This window comes from Barbatula barbatula, assembly GCF_947034865.1.
Source record: "Barbatula barbatula genome assembly, chromosome: 23".
Lineage (NCBI taxonomy): Eukaryota > Metazoa > Chordata > Actinopteri > Cypriniformes > Nemacheilidae > Barbatula > Barbatula barbatula.
Window position 1 is genome coordinate 10,355,675 of NC_136786.1, and position 24,030 is coordinate 10,379,704.

Below are 24,030 nucleotides of genomic sequence, written 5' to 3' on the forward strand. Positions count from 1 at the left end.
TTGAGCTGCCATTTCTGTGAGTTTAACCCTGTTTTTGTTGGGTAAATTCAAAGCTGTCACGTCAAGTTGAAACCTTTAAGATTGCACATTTGTGTGGTCTTTAAGAAGACAGTGAGGTAAAGCTTCAGTTTGTTTCACCGTTCATTGGTTAAAGAAGAGGAAAGCTGGCATGAATAATTATCTTTGGCTGACGTTCTTTTGTCTCCATTCCCAGGTTGCACACAATGGCCTCATTTTGGAAGTGGACCACCCAACATCAGGAAGGATAGCTGTGCCAGGTTTGTATTCAATATGTTATTGCTGATGTGCAAAATATTCAGTCGTTCTCTTCAGTTGCTCCTATGCAGGAATTTCAGTGATGGAACTAAGATGTTTTGTACTTATAAATATGAGATGCATCCAGTTCTAACAAGGGAAAGTTGTGCTTGAGAAACACAAAGAAAAAATGTGTGAATATTTAGCTACAGTACATACATTAGCAGAGAACACTCCAGTTTGCATTTAATAAACATTTCTTATGTAATAAGAATAAGATAATCATCCAATTACTTATCAATAAGACTCATTTATCAATAAGTAATTTTCTTATGCCAATTCCAGTCCAGTGTCTGTTGAATTTCAGCAGAAACAAACCTTAGGTATGACAAAGTCATACAACAGCAATGAGAAAGACTGACAATGCAAAGATGCACGAAATTATGTAAAACATTAATATTATGTTGTTTAAACTTTCTTTGCTGTATTCAAGATCTGCAAACATTGCTTTTTTGTTATTTTGGCCAGTTTGTCCCGTTTCAGTTTTCTGCAAAGAATGCAGAAATATTGTCACTAGTTCACAGAATGAAACAAAAATGTTATTATAATTAAACATATACCTATTAATAGACAATTCAGGAAAACTTAAAATAATTTTAGGTCTCTTAATTTTTCTTGAGGTTGTACATATGGGGCGATATCCCAGACATGGTTTAAGGCTTGTCCCAGACTAAGTTAAATGTTAGAGGTGTCTCAATCGACTACAACTTGCCCCGACACATCTTACAATATATAAGAGCGATTGGTTCGTCTCAAGGTTCCCACCAGTGACGTTTTTATTTTGTAAAGTACCTTTTTTTTTAACTGCTTAAATATTCTAATTTAACCAAGTCCTGGTTCAAGATAATCCCTCTCTGTGAAACAGCCCCATAATGTTTGTTAAGTTGCAAAATTAAAAAAAGACATAAAAGTATTATAAAAGCAATTCATGGTAATGGAGTTCATCATTGCAAAACATGCCTTTTTACACCATATTTTTGACTATTTTTGTTTTCCAGGACAAATATTCAGACATTATTAAATACAGATACATTTATATGAGAAACATAATTAAGATATTGAGTCTTTGAAAAATGTATAAAGATTTAGTTTTTGCTTAACACATAAAAAGCATCTACCAATAAGGTAAGATAAACTTCTCAGGGATTGGACAAGGAGAGATCCCAAGTGCAGGAAGGCTTGACATAAAACACATATTTATTTTAAATACAAAACAAAAACCCACGAGGGGGTAAAACAACAAGGACAGAGGGAATTATATTACAGAAAAAACAGGAACGAAGACTTATTAAACTTAACTAGATTAGACAAAATTTACACTAAATCTTTGCAGTGATTCATTTTTCCGTCCCTTCTGAAATTTAGTTTGTCCTCTTGGGGGGTTGTGGAGGGCTGAATCTTATCTTAGCATCTTGAACCACAGGGAACTGTATTTAAAGTCTTGTTGAAACTGTATGATAGCTTTGTGTGACAATCAGATACAAGGCATGTCTATCCTGTGTTCAACTGTTGTGGTATTCAAAGGGTTCTGTAAAAGTCTTCAGAAATGTCTTATACTGTGTCCCCTTAAAAGATTCAGTGCATGAACAATGCCTTTGAATGATAATGTTCATTTCTGGGTAAACTTTCTTTTTTTAACACTTGAAGTTGTCCCCAGACTCCTAATGTCTGGATTCATCTCATCATATTTGACACTGCAGATGTCTGTAGTACTGACTCCCTTTGTGACTCTCTTGTTTCGAACAGTGGAGAACAATTCGTTTTGATGCTTTGTTTCTTGTTCAGCCTTTCTTTGTCCATTCAATTAAGTAAAAGTCTTTCCACCGATATAAAAGTCAACCTATGCTCTTTTACTCTCGGTATGAAAGTCCCAGAGAGACGCTCTCTTGTCTTTCCATTCCATCGTCCGGATGTGCTTCTGAAAGGACAGGTCTGTGGTTCAGTGAGCTTTGCCTTTAGAAAAATCTTAAATAGTGAGTAAACATTATTAAAAGTTATTTGCAGAACTTTGCAAGTTGTCGAGGAGCACAGTGTCGTGTTTCCCACATTGAGTTGATTGTCGCTGTTTTGGTGGGATTACAGTAATATTGCTTTAAATTTCAAAGCCTCATGGACTCGCTTTTACTAACAGTGGATTTAGTCACGGTTTTCAGCTCCGTAAACACAAAAATACACGCCAGCTACCAACCCCTGCTAATGATCTTTGCTTTGTTACTAAAAAGCAAACACTAGCAGGAAAGGGACGCTAATGGTTTTTCATGGCTAGCTGGTTAATCCATCAAAAAATCTACACATACAATGGATGTTTACTTCCTCTTTAAGATGCAAAGTAGAGGTATTTTTCCCAAACACCACAGTGACAACTATGAAAGAACTGTCATCTCCCATCAGATTTCATCTCTCTTTCTCGCACAACAAATACACTTTAGAAGCGCTTGCAAATTCTGCATGCTTCCGCGACCACAAAACAAATGTATTCTGTGTCAAAAGTCTCTGGAGTGATACTTGAGATAATCATGGCAGCCCTTTGATGGCAGCCAACTGTTGTTTACCATTTCATTGTTTGCGCATTTGTTGTCTTTCCGAGCCAAATCAAGGATGATTGTGAAGAATGTCTCGGCGAGGCAGGGGCGGAAACCACAACAAACACCTTTTTCTATTCCGTGTCCCTGACCTATTCATTCGCTAACATATAATACCAGGCTGCAGGCTTGAGGCTTCTAATCTTCCACAACGATTTACATAACACCAGCCTGTCTGTTCCATGTTCCTGTCGCTGTTCACCACCAGCAGCACGTGTGGACAGTATCCGATTTTTGGATGACTTTGTGTGGTGTGATGAAACATCCCGCAGTAGATACAAAGTCCACGACTGTTTTGTATAGGGTTGTTACTCTGCACCCTGCTGTACCTCTTCCCATCAAATGCAGCTCTAAAGGCCCAAAATGGAGTTCCACACAACAAAGGCGCAAAATTGGCCATTAGCCGTTGTATAGAAAGCGAGCGAATATTATGTAATGATGTCAGGAGAGGCCATGCTGGAGTTGAATGAGACCAAAGCAGCTTCACGAAACTATCTGACAGCAGCAAAGGTTTATCAAGTTAGATAATCACCCAATAACTAATGATCACAGAATTAAAAACAATTGATTCACAGGCATGTGCAGCAATGAGACATACACAGCAACGTTTATTAAAGGTTTTTTTAAGACACCAAAAAGAACGCAGAGAGCTTGGTAGATGTTTGTGTGTCGGAGATTTGCAGAAGCATCCTCATTCAAGGGTGTGCTAACTAAAGGCCCTTGGCCGGAGCATCTTATTAGTTAGGTTTGCTGCTTTCGTTGTAGATTTGAACAACTAAGGTAAGACGTTTGATGATGTGGGAAAGGTAGAATGCGTCGACTACATTTAAGATTTCCAGCGTAACAGATGAACCTGAAATATAAACTCTCAGAGAATTTATGTATTACCAATATATTGAATCATCTGTTTTTATTTTACCTAACCCCTGATGATAGTGTCAGTCTATGCACACGTTTTCTGTGTGAAAAGAGAAATTGATCTATGGGTTATGGATGTGACAAAAAGGACTCCTGTTTTTGAGGGAGGACAAACCAGAAGCAATAATACCCAACAAATGAAGACTCTTCATAGAAAACAAAGTTAAATAGTTATTGTAATTTTCATTTATGAATTCCATTTGAGGAATATCGACAGTAATGGGTGTGACAATTATTTTAATAATGTGAAAATTCACTTTCCCGACTATAGAAAAAAAATATGCTTTTAAACAAAAAATCTTTATAGAATTTAAATAATTACTATATTTTAAATTAATTTGCCCATTTATGAAGAATATTTACTGTAATGGAAGTGGAAATTCTATTTTGGATGTGACAATTCACCTGACTATAGAAAAAAAAATTATTTTATAAACTATAAAAAAGATACTTTAAATGGCTTAAATCACCAAAACTTTTCTCATTTACATAGTTGACATTTGTATGGAATTGCCCATTTTTAGGATACACAATGAGCAGACATTGTATATTGAATACAGTTGAACTTTTAAAACAAATAAAGTTTAACAATTTAACTGTCTTTAGTTATATAGTCAGGGCAAATGTTCTTATAGTTTTTGGCATGTACTTTTATAGAGCTTTCTGTGAAATGGCCCACCCGGTTGCGTCCTTCACTGCCGTAAGACTTGTTCTTTTTCTGACGTTAGCGAGTTTGATGTGTTCCACAATAACACATCAGCCTTGATTTTTCTTTGCTGTCTGGGACGTGATATAATTGCACGTGTATTCTGCAGGAACACATAAATGCAGATGCACATTTCCTGTTCTTCAGCTGTCAAACTCAGAGAACTCTTTGCCAGTTTGTAACACACCGTCTAAACTTTCTGAAGTGTAAAAATACGACCGTATGTGATGTATAAGATGTAGAATGACTTTTTATGAATCATCATGTTTCTTTAAAGTGATGAAATACGGCCCAATGATACGCAGTACAATGAATCACTGAAGGTTTAGTTCTTTCAATATTAAGCCGAAATTTAGTTTTTCACAGAGATTCGCCAGATATTAGTTTGACACCTGCAATATCTTCTTCCTCTCTCCAGATCAGTTTTTCGTAGAGATATGGAACATGTCGGCAATTAAGTATTGTCCATATACATTTGTCTGGGACGTGATATAATGAATAAATGAGGAGAGATACTTTCCTGTAGCTCAGTGGTAAGAGCATTGCGGTAACAATGCAAGGTTGTGGGTTTGATCCCAGGGGATTGCAGATACCTATGTATAAATGTATAGGATAAGGCTATGTAAGTCGCTTTGGATAAAAGCGTCTGCCAAATGCCTAAATGTAAATGTAAATTTAATGTGCTTAATATTTTCTTTTACGATAATCTGTTGCTGTGCTTTATGAAAGAATGTTCATTCTCTTTCTTGGTTACTCTTTTTTGATCACTCAAAACCACTCTTACAGCAAAGACCTCAAAGATAAACAAGACCTTTGAAATTCATGCGCGAATGTCTTGACAACAGTGTGAATCAATGGATGAATTCTCTAAAGAGCAAATAAAATTGTGCTTACTACACCTGTATTTTGTATAACTTTTTAAGATATGTCATCAGTCCCGAGAACTCTATTATAAACATTGACTTTTCTGAAGACTTTGTCTCCATATGGTTGTGTTCGCCTGGTCTCATTCTGCACAGTGATATTGTTTAGATTGCATTGCAGTGATGAGAGGTGATCTTGAGGTGATTTATCAGGACCTGTCATCTATAACCTTATTGAAACGTATAGAAAACCCTTTAGTCCACAGAACTCACACCCCCAGCCTCTATTTATGAGCTGAGGCTGGATGAAGGATTGTGGTCCTGGGGGAAATTTTTACGAATGAGAAGGTACAGAAGTGAGACGGTGGGAAAGGCCGTGGGCGAAGTGCATCTCCTCTGATGTCGGATTCCCAAACGGTTTCCTCTCGTCCATGCGGAAATGTCATGTAAATTGACGTTTTTAACCCAGAAGGGCTTTTTGCTGTATTGAGTGACACTGTGGCAGATGCAGTGTTTACGTAAATACAAATTATTTCATAATTTATTCAAACTCTTGTCTTTTCAACCCTTTTCAAACCTTTGAATGACATGATGTTGAATAAATGAGGAAAGATTATTTGGGAGAACTATCCCTTGAAGAGACCAAATAACCTAAAGTGGACGGATCAACCACTGACTCATTCATTTGAGTTTATCAATAAAATACAAATAGTTCAAGATAGATGAAAGTTCCTTTTTGCAGTTAGTGTTGCTTTTTTACATGTACACTCATAAAAAAGGTGATTCAAAAAGGTTCTTCGATGCCATATAGGAAACTTTTTGGTTAGGTAAGGAACCTTTAAAATCTGAAGAACCTTTCTGTTTCACAAAAGCTTCTTTGTGGCAAAAAAGCTTCTTCAGATTATAAAATGAAAGAGATGTTTATTTTAAGAACCTTTGACTGAATGGTTCTTTGTGGAGCCAAAAACGGTTCTTCATGGCATCGCTGTAAAGAACCTTTTAAGCACGTGCAGCATCTAAACTGATTCTTCAAAAAAATGAAAGAGGGAAGCATCATCTTCTGTTGATCATTGGACTCCAAAACTTTCGGACAATATGACACGACAATGAGTAACCTGGGAACTGAAACAATGCTAATTCTTGCACCACAGGGAGATTTTCCCAGGCCTCAGTTTGTGTAAAATGAAAGCATCTACGCATATAGTCTGTCAGATTCCTTTAAAACACAGAGCCGCTTTGACGTCACTCAGTGTGTCGTAATAGTGTGCACTACGTCTCCGCTGATGCAGCAGTGACTGTTCTCTGATAAAATAACCGTTTCCCCTCAGGCTGTTTTCATTGTAGGAACATTTAGGTCAACTTTCACCTCTTACAGGGAATTTGTGTGGCAGGGTCTCAAATGTTTAATTACACGCCATTGGCTTACACTCTTAAAAATAAAGGTTGTTCACAGCGATGTCATAGAAGAACCATTTTTTGTTTCACAAACAACCATTGTCAAAGGTTCTTTAAAGAACCATCTCTTTCTTACTTTTTTATAATCTCAAGAAACTTTTTTCGCCACAAAGTACCTTTTGTGAAACAAATAGGTTCTTTAGATGTTAACAGTTCTTTATGGAACCAAAATGTTCTTCTGTGGCATCGAATAACTTTTTAAGGCACCTTTTTTTAAGATTGTAGTTTAGCTTTTTCTGTGCTTCACCAGGTTTCATTAAAGTGAAGTTTGACAGATTTGGGGGCTTTGTGGTGATGTCAGTTCATGAAACAATATTCACATTCCTAGTTACATTCAAAGCAAAGGACAATTTTACAAAAAAAGTATAAGCAAATAGATATTATTTTGCTTTTATCATTGTACGGTTTTATTTTACAGAATTTTACCATACTTTTAAAAAACGGTAAACTGTTACAGAAATAAACTTTAAAAGTTTGTTTGGTGTAACAAACTTGGTTTTAAAAAGTTGGGTGTAAAATAACATGACTTTTTTTATTTTACATTCCAAAAATATAAATTTCTGGTATTTTTCTGGCGCCTAACCTGCCGGAAAATTACTTTTTTTACTGTGTATATGGTGCAGGCACTGTATGTGTGATATTGTGATCTTAATTCTTCCAAGCACATTTGACGAATTCCTCACCGTATAAATCTTAATAACTATTATTGTGAATATAATAATTTATAATGGTTAACCAAGAACTTGAAGAAATAAATGCTTTATCGTCAGATGTGTTTAAATATTAAACAGGATTTTTTATAGGTAAAAAAAGACATTTAATATACATTGAAAAATACAAAATACAAAATGCCTATGAGATACTATAGCAAATTGTAAAATGAAGGTGTGACTAGTAGGCAGCAACATGCTTCTTAGGTCTGTCGTGATCAGGGGTAGTGAGACACTGACAGAGGACCCAGGTGCAGACAAGGGGTTAACAGATATTTAATTATAAATAGCAAAACAAAGACCCACAAGGGGGTAACAAAACAAAAATGGGATGGATACAACAACATGGCAAGACAGGACTAAGACTAACTACATTTAAACAAGATTATAAAAATAAAAAAAAAACATTATAAAATAAACTCATTACAAGAACTACAAAATACACTAAACTAGACTAACAGGAACTCCTCACACAACCACAATGAACCAGCACAAGACAGTAAGACACAAGGGCATTAAAAAGGGACCAAATCAAGAGGGGAACAGGTGTAGGGCATGATTCAATCACAAGGAGACGAGACTAGAGAGAACGTATGGTAAGCCAAATCAACAATAATTGCCTCTCTCAACATAAAACATGAGGTTCTGTCATGATCCTGCCACTAGACCAAGAGAAACATGACATGATGTGTCAGAATCATTACAACGTCAGCAGGGTCCGACAAAAACGTGCCTAGAATAAAAGATACAGTTTAACTGCAGAAGACAAATGTAAATAATAAAGTGTAAAATCACAAGGAACCCTTTAGTCTCAAATGCCATCATTTTCCAGAGTGCAACCTACCTGCGATATACAAGGTGTCAGGTTCCAAGACTTTGCTAAGATAAAAAATGTACATCTAAAATGTAGGATTTTATGAGTATTTTTTGTAAGTGCTTTAACAACTAATAGGTTTCTTTTTTTTACCAAAATGTTGGCCCTGTCTACTTTCATCGTAAGTGCATAAATTTAACCACAATCATTTAAATGAAAGGCAAGTCCAATTTGTTTAATGTGGTACACGACATTAAGCCACAAAAGCTGTCAATACATCTTAACTTGTATTGAACTGGAAGCATTTATTTCATAGAGAATGGCTCAGAATCTTGCTTTTCATTCCAGTTTTCTACTTTTCATGTCGGAAATGAGTTTCATGGTGTTACAGAGCAGGCTTCCTCTCCACCTCCTCTCCATCACTGTAGGACAAACTCACCAGTATATTAACCGGCTCAAACTCAACATCCCATCATGCCATTCACCTGGGACTGATGGCATGCACACCTGCAGCTAATCTACACCCATCCATATAAGCCCCGCCTACCTTCAGTTCATCGCGAAGTATTGCATTGCCCCGGCGTACAATTTCTGAGCGGTTTATTCATTGTGTTTGCTATTCTGTTATCGACCTTGGATTGTGTATATCGACTTCTGATTCTTCTGCTACCTTCCCCGACCCGGACTGTTATACCGACTTCTGATTCTTCTGCTACCTGCCTCGACCCGGATTGTTATATCGACCTCTGATTGCTCTCTGCCTGTCTCTACCCCCTTCCTGTGACTCACTTTGGCTCTGGGATTATCTCCGTTGTTTTGTCTGTCCCCGATTTACCTTGCCTGTTTGATTGTTCCAAATAAAGCTGCAAATGGATCCTGCTGTGTCCGACACTTCATTACACGTGTTTTTTTGGTTTCCCTGTAAGTGGACTTGGACAGTAAAAGGCCACATATTATGATTAATTTTACTCCCGTTCACTTGGATTTCCCATATTTTCTCTTCTTTATTGCACGCAGAAGTCGCCGTATGCAAATCAGCCCAGAGTAAAAGAGGTTGAGATTTGCCTGAATCCAGTCTGACTCACTGTTTCCAAAGATCTCAAGGAACTCATCAGATTCCAACTAACAACTTCACCATCTCCAGATCCTTCTTGCTGGCTTGATACACAAAAGCAGTGCCCTTTCGTACATTACTTGCCAGTTATAGTGAATTGCAGACTCTTTTTCCCTAAACCATAGTATAATGAGGTATGACACGCTTGCTCTTACATATGATTCTCATGATCCTCTTTCCTCAGCTTCTCTTGTTTTTTTTCTCTCTTATACTCATCATAGTTGCCCATTAAAGATTCAGCGAGTAGTAAAAAGAACTTGGATGCTTTAATAAAAGAAGTACGAGGTGCTACTTGTTGCGTGGGCTCAAAGCCCTTCAAATAAAGATGTTCATCTTTGGCTGACAGCTCCCATTTCGGGAGGCGAGAGGATTTACGTTGAATCTCACCCACTCTTTTCCTGTCTTGTTCTCCTTTGCTCAAATTCCAAACTGAGGGAATTATGAGAGCATGCAGATGTTTCGGCGTGAGCACAAGATATTTTCAATCAGCATTACATGAATTTTATTGAGAAACAATCGAATGAGTCAAATATGCCAAATATGACTCATCCAAATAGATTGCAGAGGCAAAACTATCTGTTTCCGTATATATGCGATAAATCGGTGTAGATTAGATGTAGATTAGTGTAACTAATGTAAACCGGACAGTTCTATTCAGTTTAGCACGTTGTCTTTCATCAAGTGAGAAAACTGTTATCTCTAAATGAATGGAAATGAGGTGCCCACCACAGAATCCAAATGTCACTGAAATTTACTCTACGGAAGAAGAAGAAGAAGTACAAGTACGGGGAATCTTCTTGGGCATACTTGAAAATGACGTCCAATCTTTTTCAATCAGGAAGGAAACTGTGCTTTATGCTTGGATGATGATATTTACATGCAATCAGAGGTGCACAAGACGCCTGCATCCATATCGCTTTGAAAACGTCATGAGCCTTTTAGCTTAGACGTAGGACTGTATATTTAACATGTCAGTGTGATTTAGAATAATCTTTCACTCATGTCTTCCCTGAAAGAGAAAGTGAAATGAAGATCCCACTTGAATCACTCACTGATGTTTAGCTAATTCTTAACTTAAACCATGCCAGCTTTAACCTGCTTTATGAATCACAGTGGGGTTTCTTTTTACCTTTTTAATTAAAAAAAGCTCTGTTGTTAAATTCAATATCAGCAACAAGCACAAAAAATTCTAAACTATGACTCTGCCTAAATTTTTCATACCAGGATGTTTAGCATCGTTCCAGCTTTGAAATACAAGCACCTGACACACCGCTTATCATGGCAAATGAGCATTTGACTGCACTGTGCATTCGGATATATGCCCAGTTATAAGGCTCTTCTCCTTCATTTAATCGTCAGAAATAAGGACCGCTCCACAACAAGCCTAATTTACAAAGAAAGCATGTGTGTTTGTGCTGAAAATTTTCAATAAGCACTGCACAGCATTTTACTGCACTCAAATATAGCAAGTGTTTAGTAAATTGGCCTTTAACTTTCTTGAAGCGTTTGACGGTCCACGGATACTTCAGAAGTGTGCGGTGAATTAATACAATTCAGAATGGGGGGAGAGAACACAGTGGGCTTTGTTGCGGTAGAACGAGAGGAAAACCTTGGACCGTGCCTGCGGAGGAGAGGACCGTCCGGCTCTGTTCGCCACGGTAACGGCTGAGGAGAAGCAGATGTGTGAGCGGGAGACAATTAAGAGCCTGCGGCCAGCCGATCAGAAGCGGGGGAGAGTGGAAGATAGAGGATGTGGTTAAAGCATTGCTTCTAACTGCTGAGACTGCGAAACCACACACACAATCATGTTTGAGATCGGTCCGTCCCTGCTTTGCTTTAAATTGCTTTTTAACTCCAGTATGTCTGTTTGAAATTGTTCTGTATGTCTGTTTGGAATTTACTATCTTAATGTTGTGATGAAGTGAGAGCCACTGCTTGCTTAGGGAACAGGTAACTTGAATCCATAATTTGAGTAACCAAAAAAAAAGATGGCTTTCTCTTGCAGGGTGTATATTATTTAGAGTGGAAGAAACAAAGAAGCAACAAAAAACTAAATAAACTCGGAAATTGTATCCACAATATACAGTGCCGGCCCGAGCCTCTTGCGCGTCACCTCCCACAACGCGTCACCTGTGCTTGAAGATTATTGACACAAATGTCACGCTATAATGTTACATTATAAATGAATACAGTGAGGTTATGTATAAATACAAAAATAAATTATAAAAAATCGATACTTAAATAAAATGCTATACTATTAAACTCACAAAACATGAAATAAATAATTTGCAAATGTGCATTCTTTTAAATAAAACCAAAATAGACACACATTAATATAATCAAAAATAGAATGTTACAAAAATTAAATACTTAAATAATGAAAGCAAACATAAGAACAGCAAGAGTTCAACAATGACAATTGTACAACAATGACCTCAAATTCGCATAACTGCAGCCTATAAATATGAGGATAGCCTATAAGAAAGTCTATTTTCATCACAGACGTCTCCCCACCCAACATGCTATTGGTATATTTTCTAACGTTCACTTCAACACATACAGCAAGGCTAGCTGGCATCCCTTTCACTTAGAAGTTCCCTTTCGGCTGTTTTCTCCAACTTAAACTGATATCTATAATCAATACGTGAAATACACCTAGATAAATGTATACTAATAAAGACATTTCACTATTGATGGCGGGGACGTTAACGTTAGCTCTGGTGATGGCTTGTAAAAGATTATGAGACTAGCTGCTACCTGAAGGGACGTGAGCAACATATGTGGTGCTGCTGCTTATCTTGCTCTTTTTTTCTCCTGCTCTGTCCTTTCCTTCTTTCTCTTTTCGGCACCAGAGGGATACATCCTTTTTTGTGACATGGCTTATCATTTATTACAGTGACACGCACTTGCGCACCGGCGCTAATTGTCAATGCACGCGAGTTGTCTATGCGCAATTCCGCGTGACTCAAACGCTAGCAAACACAGCAGCAGTTGTCGGCAAATCAGAATTTTCTTGTCTTGAATTATTCATTTATTCATTCATATTCATTCATTCATTTATATCACTTGTTTAAGTTATTTAATTGTAAAAACAAATTATTAAAATAAACGATTGGGGGGCCCCCTGATGGCCGTTTAGTTCGCTTATGCCTCGGGCCGGCCCTGACAATATACTAAGGATTGAGGATTTTACTCGAGGTAAATTTGCAAGAATAAGCGATCAATATGCATAAATGGGATGTTTTAAGCTACAGAACTCAAGGGAAATGCGACCTATATGTGTGTAGGTGAAAGCACTTGCTAATAAAGAGAAGAAATCTGTGAACCCCATCTCTGCATACAGTATTAGAGTTGTGGATGTAAGCCCCTCGCTGAGTAAAAACAGTTAATGAGTGTCAGATACCTAATTGCCCTTACTTTGTTCATTTTGATCACTGAACAGGCATTGGTCATATTATTGTAGGATATGCTTAGTGATTAGTTTCAATAAAATGAATGAGATTTGCGAAAGAAAAGAGGAGTTAGAAAATGGAGGTATATGTTAATACCACCTAATGATAGCAACATCTGAGGTACAAGAAAGTGACTCACCCAGATTAACTACAGTTGTCATCCGCCTTGACGTCATCTTTCTGTAAATGCCACATTTGGATATTTAGGGCATATTCATATTTCACAAGAATTTTAGGATGGTTTTTTTTGTGCTTTAATGCTGGTATGACGAGTAAATGCAACAGGAAGCTTTTAGAGCTTTTAGGCATTTATTAATCATATACTTGGATGTCTTTGTTTAAAATGTTGCGCATCTTTTGTATTCGTATAACCTTACTGTGTAACATTAATTAAAACATTCCAGAATTAAGTTCCATCATATTCGTAATTACTTGATATTTTACTTTTATTTTTTATTATTAAATAATTAGCAAATAAAGTTTTAGTTTTATTTTGCAGGGTTGCCAGGTCCTCAGTTTTACCTATAGATATATCCTGTCCGTGTCCTAGTTTGGACTTGTGTTCCCCTGTTTTGCCCTTGTTTGGACTTTCCATTTTGCCCTGTTTTTGTTGGTGTCACAGTCTGTCTTGTCTTGTTTGTGCCTTGAGGAGCATCAGATTGCCGCTTCTTAAGGAGGGGCTTCTGTCATGATTCTGCCACATCATTGGAGTCCTAACATCCAATGTGACGCATGCACCGCAAATCTCTTACAGTGATTGCCAGTTGTTTATCATCACAAACCGCAATCTTTGAACCGCTTGCCCATTTAAACTCTCTATCGATTTCTCATTTGAAGCGCCCGCACATGTAAGGCTACAAGCAAGTTCTTGGAATACAAGTTAATGTCAAAACCACACAAAAACAGTCAGTTAAAGGCACAGTTTTTGATTTACAGCGGCCACTAGCATTCTATAATAGATTCGCAATGAATCTCTCAATCCAAACACGACAGTGGCCACCACAGTACGAAAAGATGTCGTCTGCTGCGCCTGCCTGTATTCTCAAGTTGAAGCAGGGAAGAGATCATGCGGCCAGTAGAAAGACTGTAATAAGAGCGATGTCTTTTTTATTACATAAAATAAAAGGTCTGTGGATTTTAAGTATAAAAAGAATTGATAAATGTCCGGCAAAAGCTAGGTTATTATAATAAAGTCTTTCCAGCAGAGACGCATTACGACCCACGGGTCTAATGCTTTTTGCTGAGATACTCATAGATGTCTATGGAGATACTTTCCAGCAGAGAGACATTGGAGAGAAAGATCGTCAAAATCATCAGGTTGTTTTGATTCGGATCAGTATGTAACATTTTTCTGTTTGTTAGAACCAAGATATGTTGTTGTTGTTGTAATATTAGCTGTGTGACGCAGTTTTGAGTGTCATTGTTTATCTGAAACCGTTTTAATATTATACTCATCCAGATAATGGAGAGAGATATTTACTAACTTTATTAATTTACAGTTAATCTGTGGGTCACGTTCTATTCGAACCGTAGAGCACAATACGTACGGATCATCCGTGATCCGTTTCACCACTATACCACGGGGAGAGGAAACACACATTGTAGAGTTGTTTGTCCATTCAGGGCTGCTGTACAAAACATGCTGAGGAATTCAATGTATATAAATAGCTTATTCTAAGGTATTACAAAAACGTTACATCACGTAATGTCTTTGTACACTTCTTAAGAGATGCTTAGTGATTAGTTTCAATAAATTATATTGCATTTCTGTCAATAGATCCTCCTAAAAACCCTGTGTTGTTCCTTTAAGTTTTAAGTGAAAGTAAACAGTTGGATATGTGTCACTATATCGGATTAGTAAATTAAAGTGACTGTTCTTATTGCAGAATAAACCTCTTCAGTGTTATACAAGAAGACCCTCAGCTTCGCGTTGTGTCCTGATCACACTGTCGGGGCTAATATTCTCCGGCTGCATTACATTGTCCCTTACCTATATACTTAAAACCTGCTGCTGTTTTTGTTGTCAATGTTGATAAAACAACAAACAAAATCATGAAATGCTCTTGACTAAAGAAGTTTTGTATCTTTATTTTAAATCAGTTTGTTTATAAAATACATACAGTGAAGAAGCAGTGTTTCATTTCTACGTCATTTCGTTTCTTTGTTAGAATGCCACTGGAGGTAAAACTACCCACTGTATCTGATAATTTGGTCAACCCCTACATTGGCCTAAATAGTCTTTCATTCTTTATTTCTTTTGAAGTGGAAGTGGAACACATTTACAGTATCCCTATACACTTTTCCACCAGCCAAGACAGGCAGCAAAAAAAAGTTATAGTCCATCGGTCCACTCTCTGAATGTAGGCTATGAAGAGAATAAACAAAGCTGACTGAATTTATTCATTTATCTATGATGGTGCTTTTTCCCCATTTTCAATTGGCGTGTTACTGTCAAATAGTTGCCAAAGAAAATCCTGGCTGCCCTTAAATAATATTTTGAGCAATTTCTAATTGAACTAGACTTTTTAATAATATCATTAACTTGTACATTTTTGGGTTAGGTTTGATTGCCAATTGGGGTGGTTTTGTTACGCAGACCTGGCAACCCTGTCCCGTGAAACTACTGTATTATCACCACTTGATTTTAGGAATGTCATCAGACAAAAAAACTACCTTTTAAGCACATTTGCACTACAACATATTGTAACGATTTTATTATTAAAAAACAATATTTGTATTATTGTTTCTTGTTGTGTCTACACAGGCCCTGCGGTGCGGTTCAGCAGCTTTGAATACAGCCAGGCGATGCCTCCCCCTGTGATCGGACAGCACACAGTCCAGGTTCTCAGAGACACTCTTGGATACAACGACGATGTAATAAACCAACTTCTTGCCTCACGGACTGTGACACAGAACAATGTACACTAAGAGACCTCGAGCAGACCGGGAAAACTCCTCGAGCTATGATAAATACTTCTGAATAATCTCCCAGTCATCAGCCAGCCGCCCAGTAAAGAAAAATGATTCCCTTTTGACTCAGTGGTGATAATTTTGTGATTAATTTGATGAATGTCCACAAGAGAGAAAACTGCAAATGCAAAAATAATGACATAATGACACAGTTCACACACCAGAGTGTCCTCTGCCAAATGACGTGCTTTTAAGTGTCATCTGGATTTTAAGTAAGCACACAAATGATTTCACTCAGAGTGATGGATAACCGCTTACATTTTCTGATCAGAGACTGAATAACATCAGTGTATTTTTTAAGTTCAATAAAATCACAGTTTGTCTTTTCTTTAAGAATGTTTAGTGGTCAAAAATGCCAAATTTGTTATTTCCCTTGCAGGTGTTATTTTAAGACGCGAGGTCGCTTCCCAATCCTTTCAAAGCTTTTGGCTCTATGTTAGTACATAGTTGTTTAGCTGTGAAGTGGAAAAAGCCCCATAACTTTCAAATTTTTCATGTCGATCTGTGATTTCCAGCGACTTGGGATGCAGACTCATTGAAGAACAATGCAATGAGGGTGAACAGAAGAGAATAGCTTTTGATAATTTGAAATGTTATTTCATAATGTCCGTGTTCACGTTCCGTCATATGACCCGGCGTGTTTTGACAGACGTTTGCTCGGCATGGAGACACTTAAGCCTCATCGTGAGAAGCCTTCCAGCTCAATGCAAAGTTAAAGAGAGTTTTCCTGAATGACTCATCTGTTTATACTGTTCCAGTACATTTCACTGGAGACCTTTTTAAATAAGTCCCCGGAATGAAATAATGCTCAGTTGTAGTCTGAGCAAGGTTGTTCTCAGCCCTACGGTCCGTCCATTTAGTTAGAACGGACAATTAACATTCAATAACCTTGTACTGACACGATAATGGTGTGATCAAATCCCCAAATGTTTACTAAGCAACAGATGTCAGCTCTTCGTGACTTTGTTGAGGAAGACTTTCCCTTCTACACTGGCAGTGTTAATGACAGACGTGTAATGCTAAAGGTCAGAACTTGGCAAAGGTCGGCAGTCGTCGAATGGTGTCCCATGAGGACACTGTGAAAACTCGGAAGCAATATCTGTCAAGCATCGAGGAGGCCAATTACTCTACATGAAAGCGTTGGAGGTGTGAAGGTTACGATAACCTTACTCGATCTCTTCTGCTATCGCCACAAAACCGTTGTTTGTTTTTGTTTGGCATTTTTCTGCGCTTTTCCTCTGCAGGGAATCTCAGGGTGCCCGGATATGAAGTCCAGGGAGAGCACTGGGAAGTGCTTTCCTGTTTTCAGTTTGTGTTCCGCTGACACATTCGGAGAAGGAAACGGGTTATCCAGCCCAACCAGCTGCACATGACATTAGCTCCCTCCCTGCATCCCACGCTGCACCTCTCTTGCCTCAGCCAATGGGAGGTGACCCGTGCCGCCGTCACTTCCAGTTTTGCATGTGTAGGCCGTTGCTATGTCGACGAGTGGTTTCCGGAGCAACCGGCGAGCAACGAAATGAACTAAGCAGACCTAGAATGAACCTGTGGTTTTGAGATGGGAAAAAGTAAAGGCCAAAAAAATTTGGAAGATAAGAATTATAAAAACATCTGCAAGTTTGTCGGAGCAGCTATGAACTTCTTCCTTGGAGCGTAGTTGGTGAACTGGGTACACGAGTTAAGTAGAAACATCATCAAGTAGAAAGCATGCCAAGCTGACAATGGGAGTCTGTCGGTAAAACGGGCCAAGATGTTAAAGTTTTCTTTACCATTTTTGATCACATGGGCAGTCAAAGAAGCTGCTTAATAGGGATAGTTCAAAAATAGAGATTTATTCATCCATGTGTCATTTAAAATATTTTTAAGAATGTTGGTAACCAAACAACACTGAACCCCATTGACCTTCATTGTATGGACACAAAACCAATAATCTTAAAATATCTTCGTTTGTGTTCCACCGAACAAAGAGTCATTTACAAGATTGAAATGACATAAAGATGAATAAATGATGACAGATTTTTTGGGTTAAACTATCCATTTAAACTTTCAGAAAATGTTTATATGTATATTGTTACCAATATTTGGGACACCATCTAATACGAAATTGATCAAACAAAAAAAGGCAAAGTTTTTTGCCAGAACGAGTAACAGGGTTTGGGAATTTGCTCTCACTTGTCACTCAGTTGTAATAATATTCAAGAAAACATTATTTTTTTAAAGGATTGAAAGGTCACATTTGACTGCATTTAGTAATAAAGGGAATAACATGAAACCGTGGTGTAGAAAAGGTCTTCAACCATTAAAAAAAGAAAGAATCCTACCCCTTTTGAAATATAGCTGAGATAAATCTGTGAAAAATGGAATTCAGTGAGAATTTCCCTCAGCCCAAAGAGAACAGTATTATACATCTGTAACAATATTGTTGTTTGAAAAAGTATTTAGACTGATTCAACCATAAAAACATGCTAATTATTGATAAAAAAGAATCTATAAAATAAGTTAGATTTTTTCCACCTTATTCTTGACGTCTCGATGGAGGGCACGATTACAGCGAGTGACTTCCTGTTTGATGCTCCACACTTCAGTTTTGTATTTGTTTCTATGTTAAATTACATTTCTTGGTTAAAAAAGAAGATTTATGGCGGTAAAAGGCTGTCATGACAGCTACAGAAGGCCCAGAAAACGTGTTACCACGTGACACAACAAGAGCGGAAAGTAAATCATATTTAAAGACAGCTCGGTCTTAGCTCTTACTTCTGCATTCTGCACCTTTAAAAAACATCACAACAATATTGTTTACTTTGTTATTTACTTTATTGTTATTGCATAGTACATCATTATTAACACGTGAAGCATATATCCAGGGCTAAGGGACATTATAAACTTTATTTAATATTACAATAAATTATTAATTTTAATATTACACTTGCGCTGTATTCAAACATAAAATAGGTATTCACATTGGATGACACAGGAAATAAACACTATTTAAAAGTATGTAATGTATGTATTTGAGTGTATTTTTGGCCAAGTCAGCATTGTAGCTAAAAAAGGCACGTTTAACAACACAGCAGCTGTATCGCTCCATGCCATACCAGAACCAGTCACACTGAAGCATCCGGATGTCTCCAATACTGCGTAATTTTTTTAAAGATCCAACGCGATGTGATCAGGTTTATTTATATCTGGTGTGGGTATCAAAATCTTCCCGTTAGATTATGACTACCCTGATAAGAACACTGGACTCAGCAACGTCCTCTTTAGAAATGTGAACTGTTGATGGTTACGGCAAAGAATTTGTCCAATGCTAACGCAAAGTGTTTTTATAAATGTAAAGCTCTTGGCCGTCTACATAAGACAATATATCAAATGTGCCTGCTGGCTGGAGTTTAATGTCATCATCCCAGTTGATGTCTCTGTCCAACTTCTTGTGGTGATAAACAAAGTTGTTTTTAAGGTCTAGGTTAAAACACATGCCTGTGCGGCCCCTGCAAAATAATATAGACACTGCTCTTTTTGGACACTATGCGGTTTTAAATGACACAAAAGTATTATAACGTCCGGTTAAAAACTTTCAAGCTAACTTGGTAATGTCTAACTAATGGGATCAAATGGCGAACTGGAAGTCTTAAAAATAACTGACCCCTGCTTGCCTGTGTAAAACTTGTGTTATGGTGTTGGAATTGGTTTGATCTTTTCGCCATAAGTATATATTGTGTTTTTGCTGGAACACCAATATATTTGATCAGTTGCTTCACTAAATCTTAGTCAGAAGACACCTGTATGAACCAATAAAAGAGGTTTGAAAAGAAACAATTTTTATTTAGAATATCAGGTGATCTGTGAATTCTAAACTTTACACTCACTTTGTTCATCATGATTGATATAAACCCTGAAAGTTATACGGTGAGTGTCTGTGGGACCGTGTGATCTAAATGAAGAATGTGGGAGTGCAGAGAGGAAATAACTGTGGTCCTGTCTCCACTGAAACCCTGATGATAATCTCACACATGGCAGAAGACACTGAGGAAAATGAACACCGTATGTCAGAGGGAAGACTGGAGAAAGGATTCCTAGCTGCAACATGCTAAAAGATGAACCCACGGGTTCTTTCAATACCTTTTACACCAGTGAATGGTGAATGGTCTGGGTTCAGGTCTGGGCTTTATGCTCAAAGGTTCTTCCACATTAGACTGAATCAATCATTTCTTTGTAAATCTTGATTTGTGCACAGGGTTGTTGTAAAATAGAAAAGGTTCCTGTTCAAAATGTTGCTTTAATATTAGAAGCACACAGTCCTCATTCCTCACAATATCATTATTTGCTGTAGCATTGAGAATTGTGCTCACAGAAATGACTGAAGTAGTTAAACCTGTTCTTTAGAAGGGGGCGTATATTGAGATGACGCTGGTGTGACATGAGACCAGGCAATGATGATATTAATAGTCCATTGCAGTTTCCTCACTTCGGTAAAATGAGATTAAATATCTGCATTGAATTTTGGTGAAACTTCACCTGTCACAAAAACATTTAATTTTTTATATTTTCATTTCATTGATGTTCTTTCTTCAAGGAACAGGTTGAGGTTCTTATAATGCTCGTATTGTGTCTTTCGGCATCTTGGATAAACATCTGATGATACATTTTCCATGAGGTAAACACTGTCCAAAATTTTGATTCACAACAGATGTTTTAGAAGCCGCATCTTTGAATCGAACACATCTCTTACATTAGAGGACAGACATTTGTTCTAAAATCCTAAAAGTGCACCACATTACAGTTCTAAATAAAGGTAATTTCAAGTTGCTCTATTTACTTGTCAAATACATGTTTTTATCCACATTTGCACTTGACAAGTGTTCATTTCCGGCCTGGTGTGTTCTGTTCCAAAACATTCATGTAAAGCAGATGGAATATTGAGTTCCTTTATCAGTTAGAGTCGATTTAGACATCAAAAGGTTCTGGATCTTATATAAATGTCGGTATAATAAAAATATACATTTCTCCAGGTCTAAAGAGACTGGTTGAGTAGTTATCAAGTGGATTAACTCGGACAATAAGATTGAGTCAGTCTTCATAACGTTTCCACTTGACTTTGTAAGATTATGTCGGTCTTCATAATGTTCAGAGAACTACAAGTGTTCGCTTATAAAGACGTAACATCTGACAGGTTCAAGTGCTGTTAATGGCCTGGGTATACTTGACCTTCCGCGTCCATTTTGCCCAAAAACGCATCCACTAGCTTCCTGCGCATACTCTTCATGGACTAAGCTGCAAATGAATGATTGAGGAAGTGTTTTCGCCATTGCAAACAATCCGAGCAAACAGCAAGACAACAAGAACAACAACCAAACTGTATGGAGAAGTATATGCTTCTAAGCTTACTGTTCTTGGTTTCAGCGTGTTGGTTTTGTTTCATTCTTCTTCGACAATGGCATACTGACTGCACACCTTCTGTGTGTATTGACCCCTAGTGGACTAGTGCACTTTTTCGTGCATGTGCTGTTGAATGCTCCACGTCCGCAAGGTCTAAATAAATGGCAAAACTCCTGACACGTTGAAGGCCTTCATCTCGTTCCAGTTAAATCAAGTAGGTTTCATTGCTTTACGATCCATCGTGTCTTTATTGTGGCTTCTTCCTTTCTTCGTGTAATGAAACAGGCATGTTGTTTTTGCGCCGGCTTTCGCATGCTGTCCCAGAATGCATATTTGCTTCCTCTCTCGCACTGGTCATTCTGAACTCAGACAAATACCACAAACCTCCCCTCAAATAAAAAAGGTCCTTGTCCCCTGGCGGAGCTTTTTCCTGCTTGTCTGGTGCTGGGGTCATCGCATGGTTTTGGCAAGCAAAATAACTTGACTTTTGACCTCGCTGTATGCCCAAGGGGACTGCGTGTCTGGGTAACCGTTTTTTCAATGAGCAAAGTGTAGACGAGGAAAACATTGAAAGACGGCTCTGGCCAGAGCAAATATTTTATAAGATATTTATCTATTTGGTAGAGAAAAGTAGTTAATAGTGCTGGCTTCTTTTTGCTCGAAGTTATCTTCACTGTACTGTAGTTTTGGTATGTTGTGGAATCAAATAAATTGTCTAACACAATCTCACTGAAAAATCTTATAATTCGTACATTTTTGTACAATTCACTATCACTCCAGGAACATTAAGGTTAGGGGCAGGATAAGGGGTGGGGTATTGGTTTTTTCTAGTAATCGTATGTTTTTTGAATTCTCGTGAGATCAGGTTCAAGTTTCCCAACACTTCTTTTAAAAATGACATTGTGTTCAGTCTACGCTGGAGCAAAACTATTGTTTGGGAATTTTAAGGAGGTTTTCTCGCACACCACCTCATAGCAGAGACTATACAAGGGTGATGACACAGATTCCACTTGAATTAATAGTTCTTCCATTCTTCCACATCAGACTTTTGCGGAACACAAATGAAGACATTTTGAAAAGTTAAAACATTTTAATTTCTCAAAATATCTTCTTTTGTGTTTCCCAGAAGAAAGAGTCACATAGAGGTCACATCATTTTTGGGAACTGTCTTTTTAATGTAATAAATATGTAGAAAACATTAAGTCTAAAGGGAGCTTAACTTTATAGAGGGCCATTAAGCTACAATTAACTTAACAAATAGAATTTTACTAAACTTTCAAAAGTGATTATTATGTATTTTGGGCTGCTCGGGAAAGTTATCAAATGTCAGCACAGTCTAATACTCATGAAAGAAACCATTGCCAGGTTATGATGATCCAAACACATCTCTTTGCTTCAGATCCCCTGTTTATCTCTCAAAAAATTGTGCCAGTTCGTTTTTCTCCTTTTGTATCAACAGCGTAACACATGGCAAACCGGCCAAACTCCCAAAACTCCATTGCACACAGATCCTTGGTAAGACCCTGGCACTAACATCTGGTCACAACTCTTGCATATACATAAAAGACTTGAAGCAAAACAGACTCCTTGTACTTTTTTTCCAGCTGTATTTGATCATCCAGCGCCACAATGTTGTCACACGTAGCGGAACTGGATATGAATGAACCAATGTTATTTCAAAACCGAATTGTCCACAGGTGCTCCCGTGGGTCCTTGACTGATTGGTAAATGGTCCCTTGTCTTCAGAAGAGGAATTCATTTTGCACACAAACTTTGGAAATGATTAACCCTTTCTTGCCAACACCTCTAAGAACTTTTGCGATATGTAACCAAAGACGAGGCAAAGAAATATTTCCTTCGTCCATTGAAGGTGAACGATTCCCATTCTCTTTATACTGATATTGGTGGAGGCCTGTACAATATAGCTTTCGTTATATGTAAATCTACATTTTCCAGATGAAACATGTTCCAGATGTTTCTTAGCAGGCAGAAGCGATTAGAGGTTTGTAAGGTTTTGAAAGTGTCTGGTCTTTCTCAGCGTTGGTGTTTAGTGAGTGTCCTTATATATATTTTTAATTTCATTAATAAGAAAAAACTGCCAATGAGAGCCCCACATATGAAAACTCAGTATTTTTTAAAATGCATCTCAGGATGACACCTCAAGAATCTTCTTGATAAAATGGGGATCATTTCTACTAATTCTAGTGGTTAAGAACTATAACACTAAAACAAATTCACTGCATTATTTTTACAGTTTGTTACTGCATTTGTGTTATTCTGTCGTTTTCAATTATTTTTTAAATGTGAAAAAATTATAAGTAACTGAACTTTTAAATGGTATACTCATTTACGTTCCAGCACACCAATTGTTAGCTTTTTTTATTTATTTATTAAATATGTGAGCAAAAATAAATCATGTCTAACCACATGAGCTCTGATCACATGTGTTTTTACTCCAGTGAGAAGTTGCTGCATCAACTTCTTACTTGCATAGAACAAATTGTTTACTTGCAAATAGTTTCATAGTTGGACACATCCACATTGCAACAGTAGCTGTCGCTCACGTCACATGAAAAAAGCCATGTTATTCAAAATGAATGACATGGATGCTCTCCAGACTTGACAATGTTTGTTGCATGTAATGTATATATCTCTGGATCTGTTTATTTTACATACAAACCCAGCGTAATGATGTATATACAGCAATGCAGTGCTCAAAGACAGCCTTAAACATGTCTCTCTCTACCCAAAAAAT

General features: G+C 37.4%; 1 protein-coding gene across 5 annotated transcripts in view; it reads left to right on the forward strand.

Moving 5' to 3' along the window:
* The window catches only part of sugct (succinyl-CoA:glutarate-CoA transferase), an 87,160-nt gene extending 70,923 nt beyond the window's left edge, over positions 1 to 16,237 (forward strand). For 4 of the 5 annotated variants that reach the window (XM_079487790.1, XM_079487792.1, XM_079487789.1 and 1 more), the window contains 2 exons: positions 215 to 278; positions 15,694 to 16,237. In XM_079487790.1, coding sequence (XP_079343916.1) covers positions 215 to 278; positions 15,694 to 15,857 — 228 coding nt within the window. In that variant the 3' untranslated portion in view covers positions 15,858 to 16,237. The remainder of the gene's footprint in view (positions 1 to 214; positions 279 to 15,693) is intronic. The other variant, XR_013788294.1, reaches the window with a different exon arrangement.
* Positions 16,238 to 24,030: the final 7,793 nt, after the last annotated feature.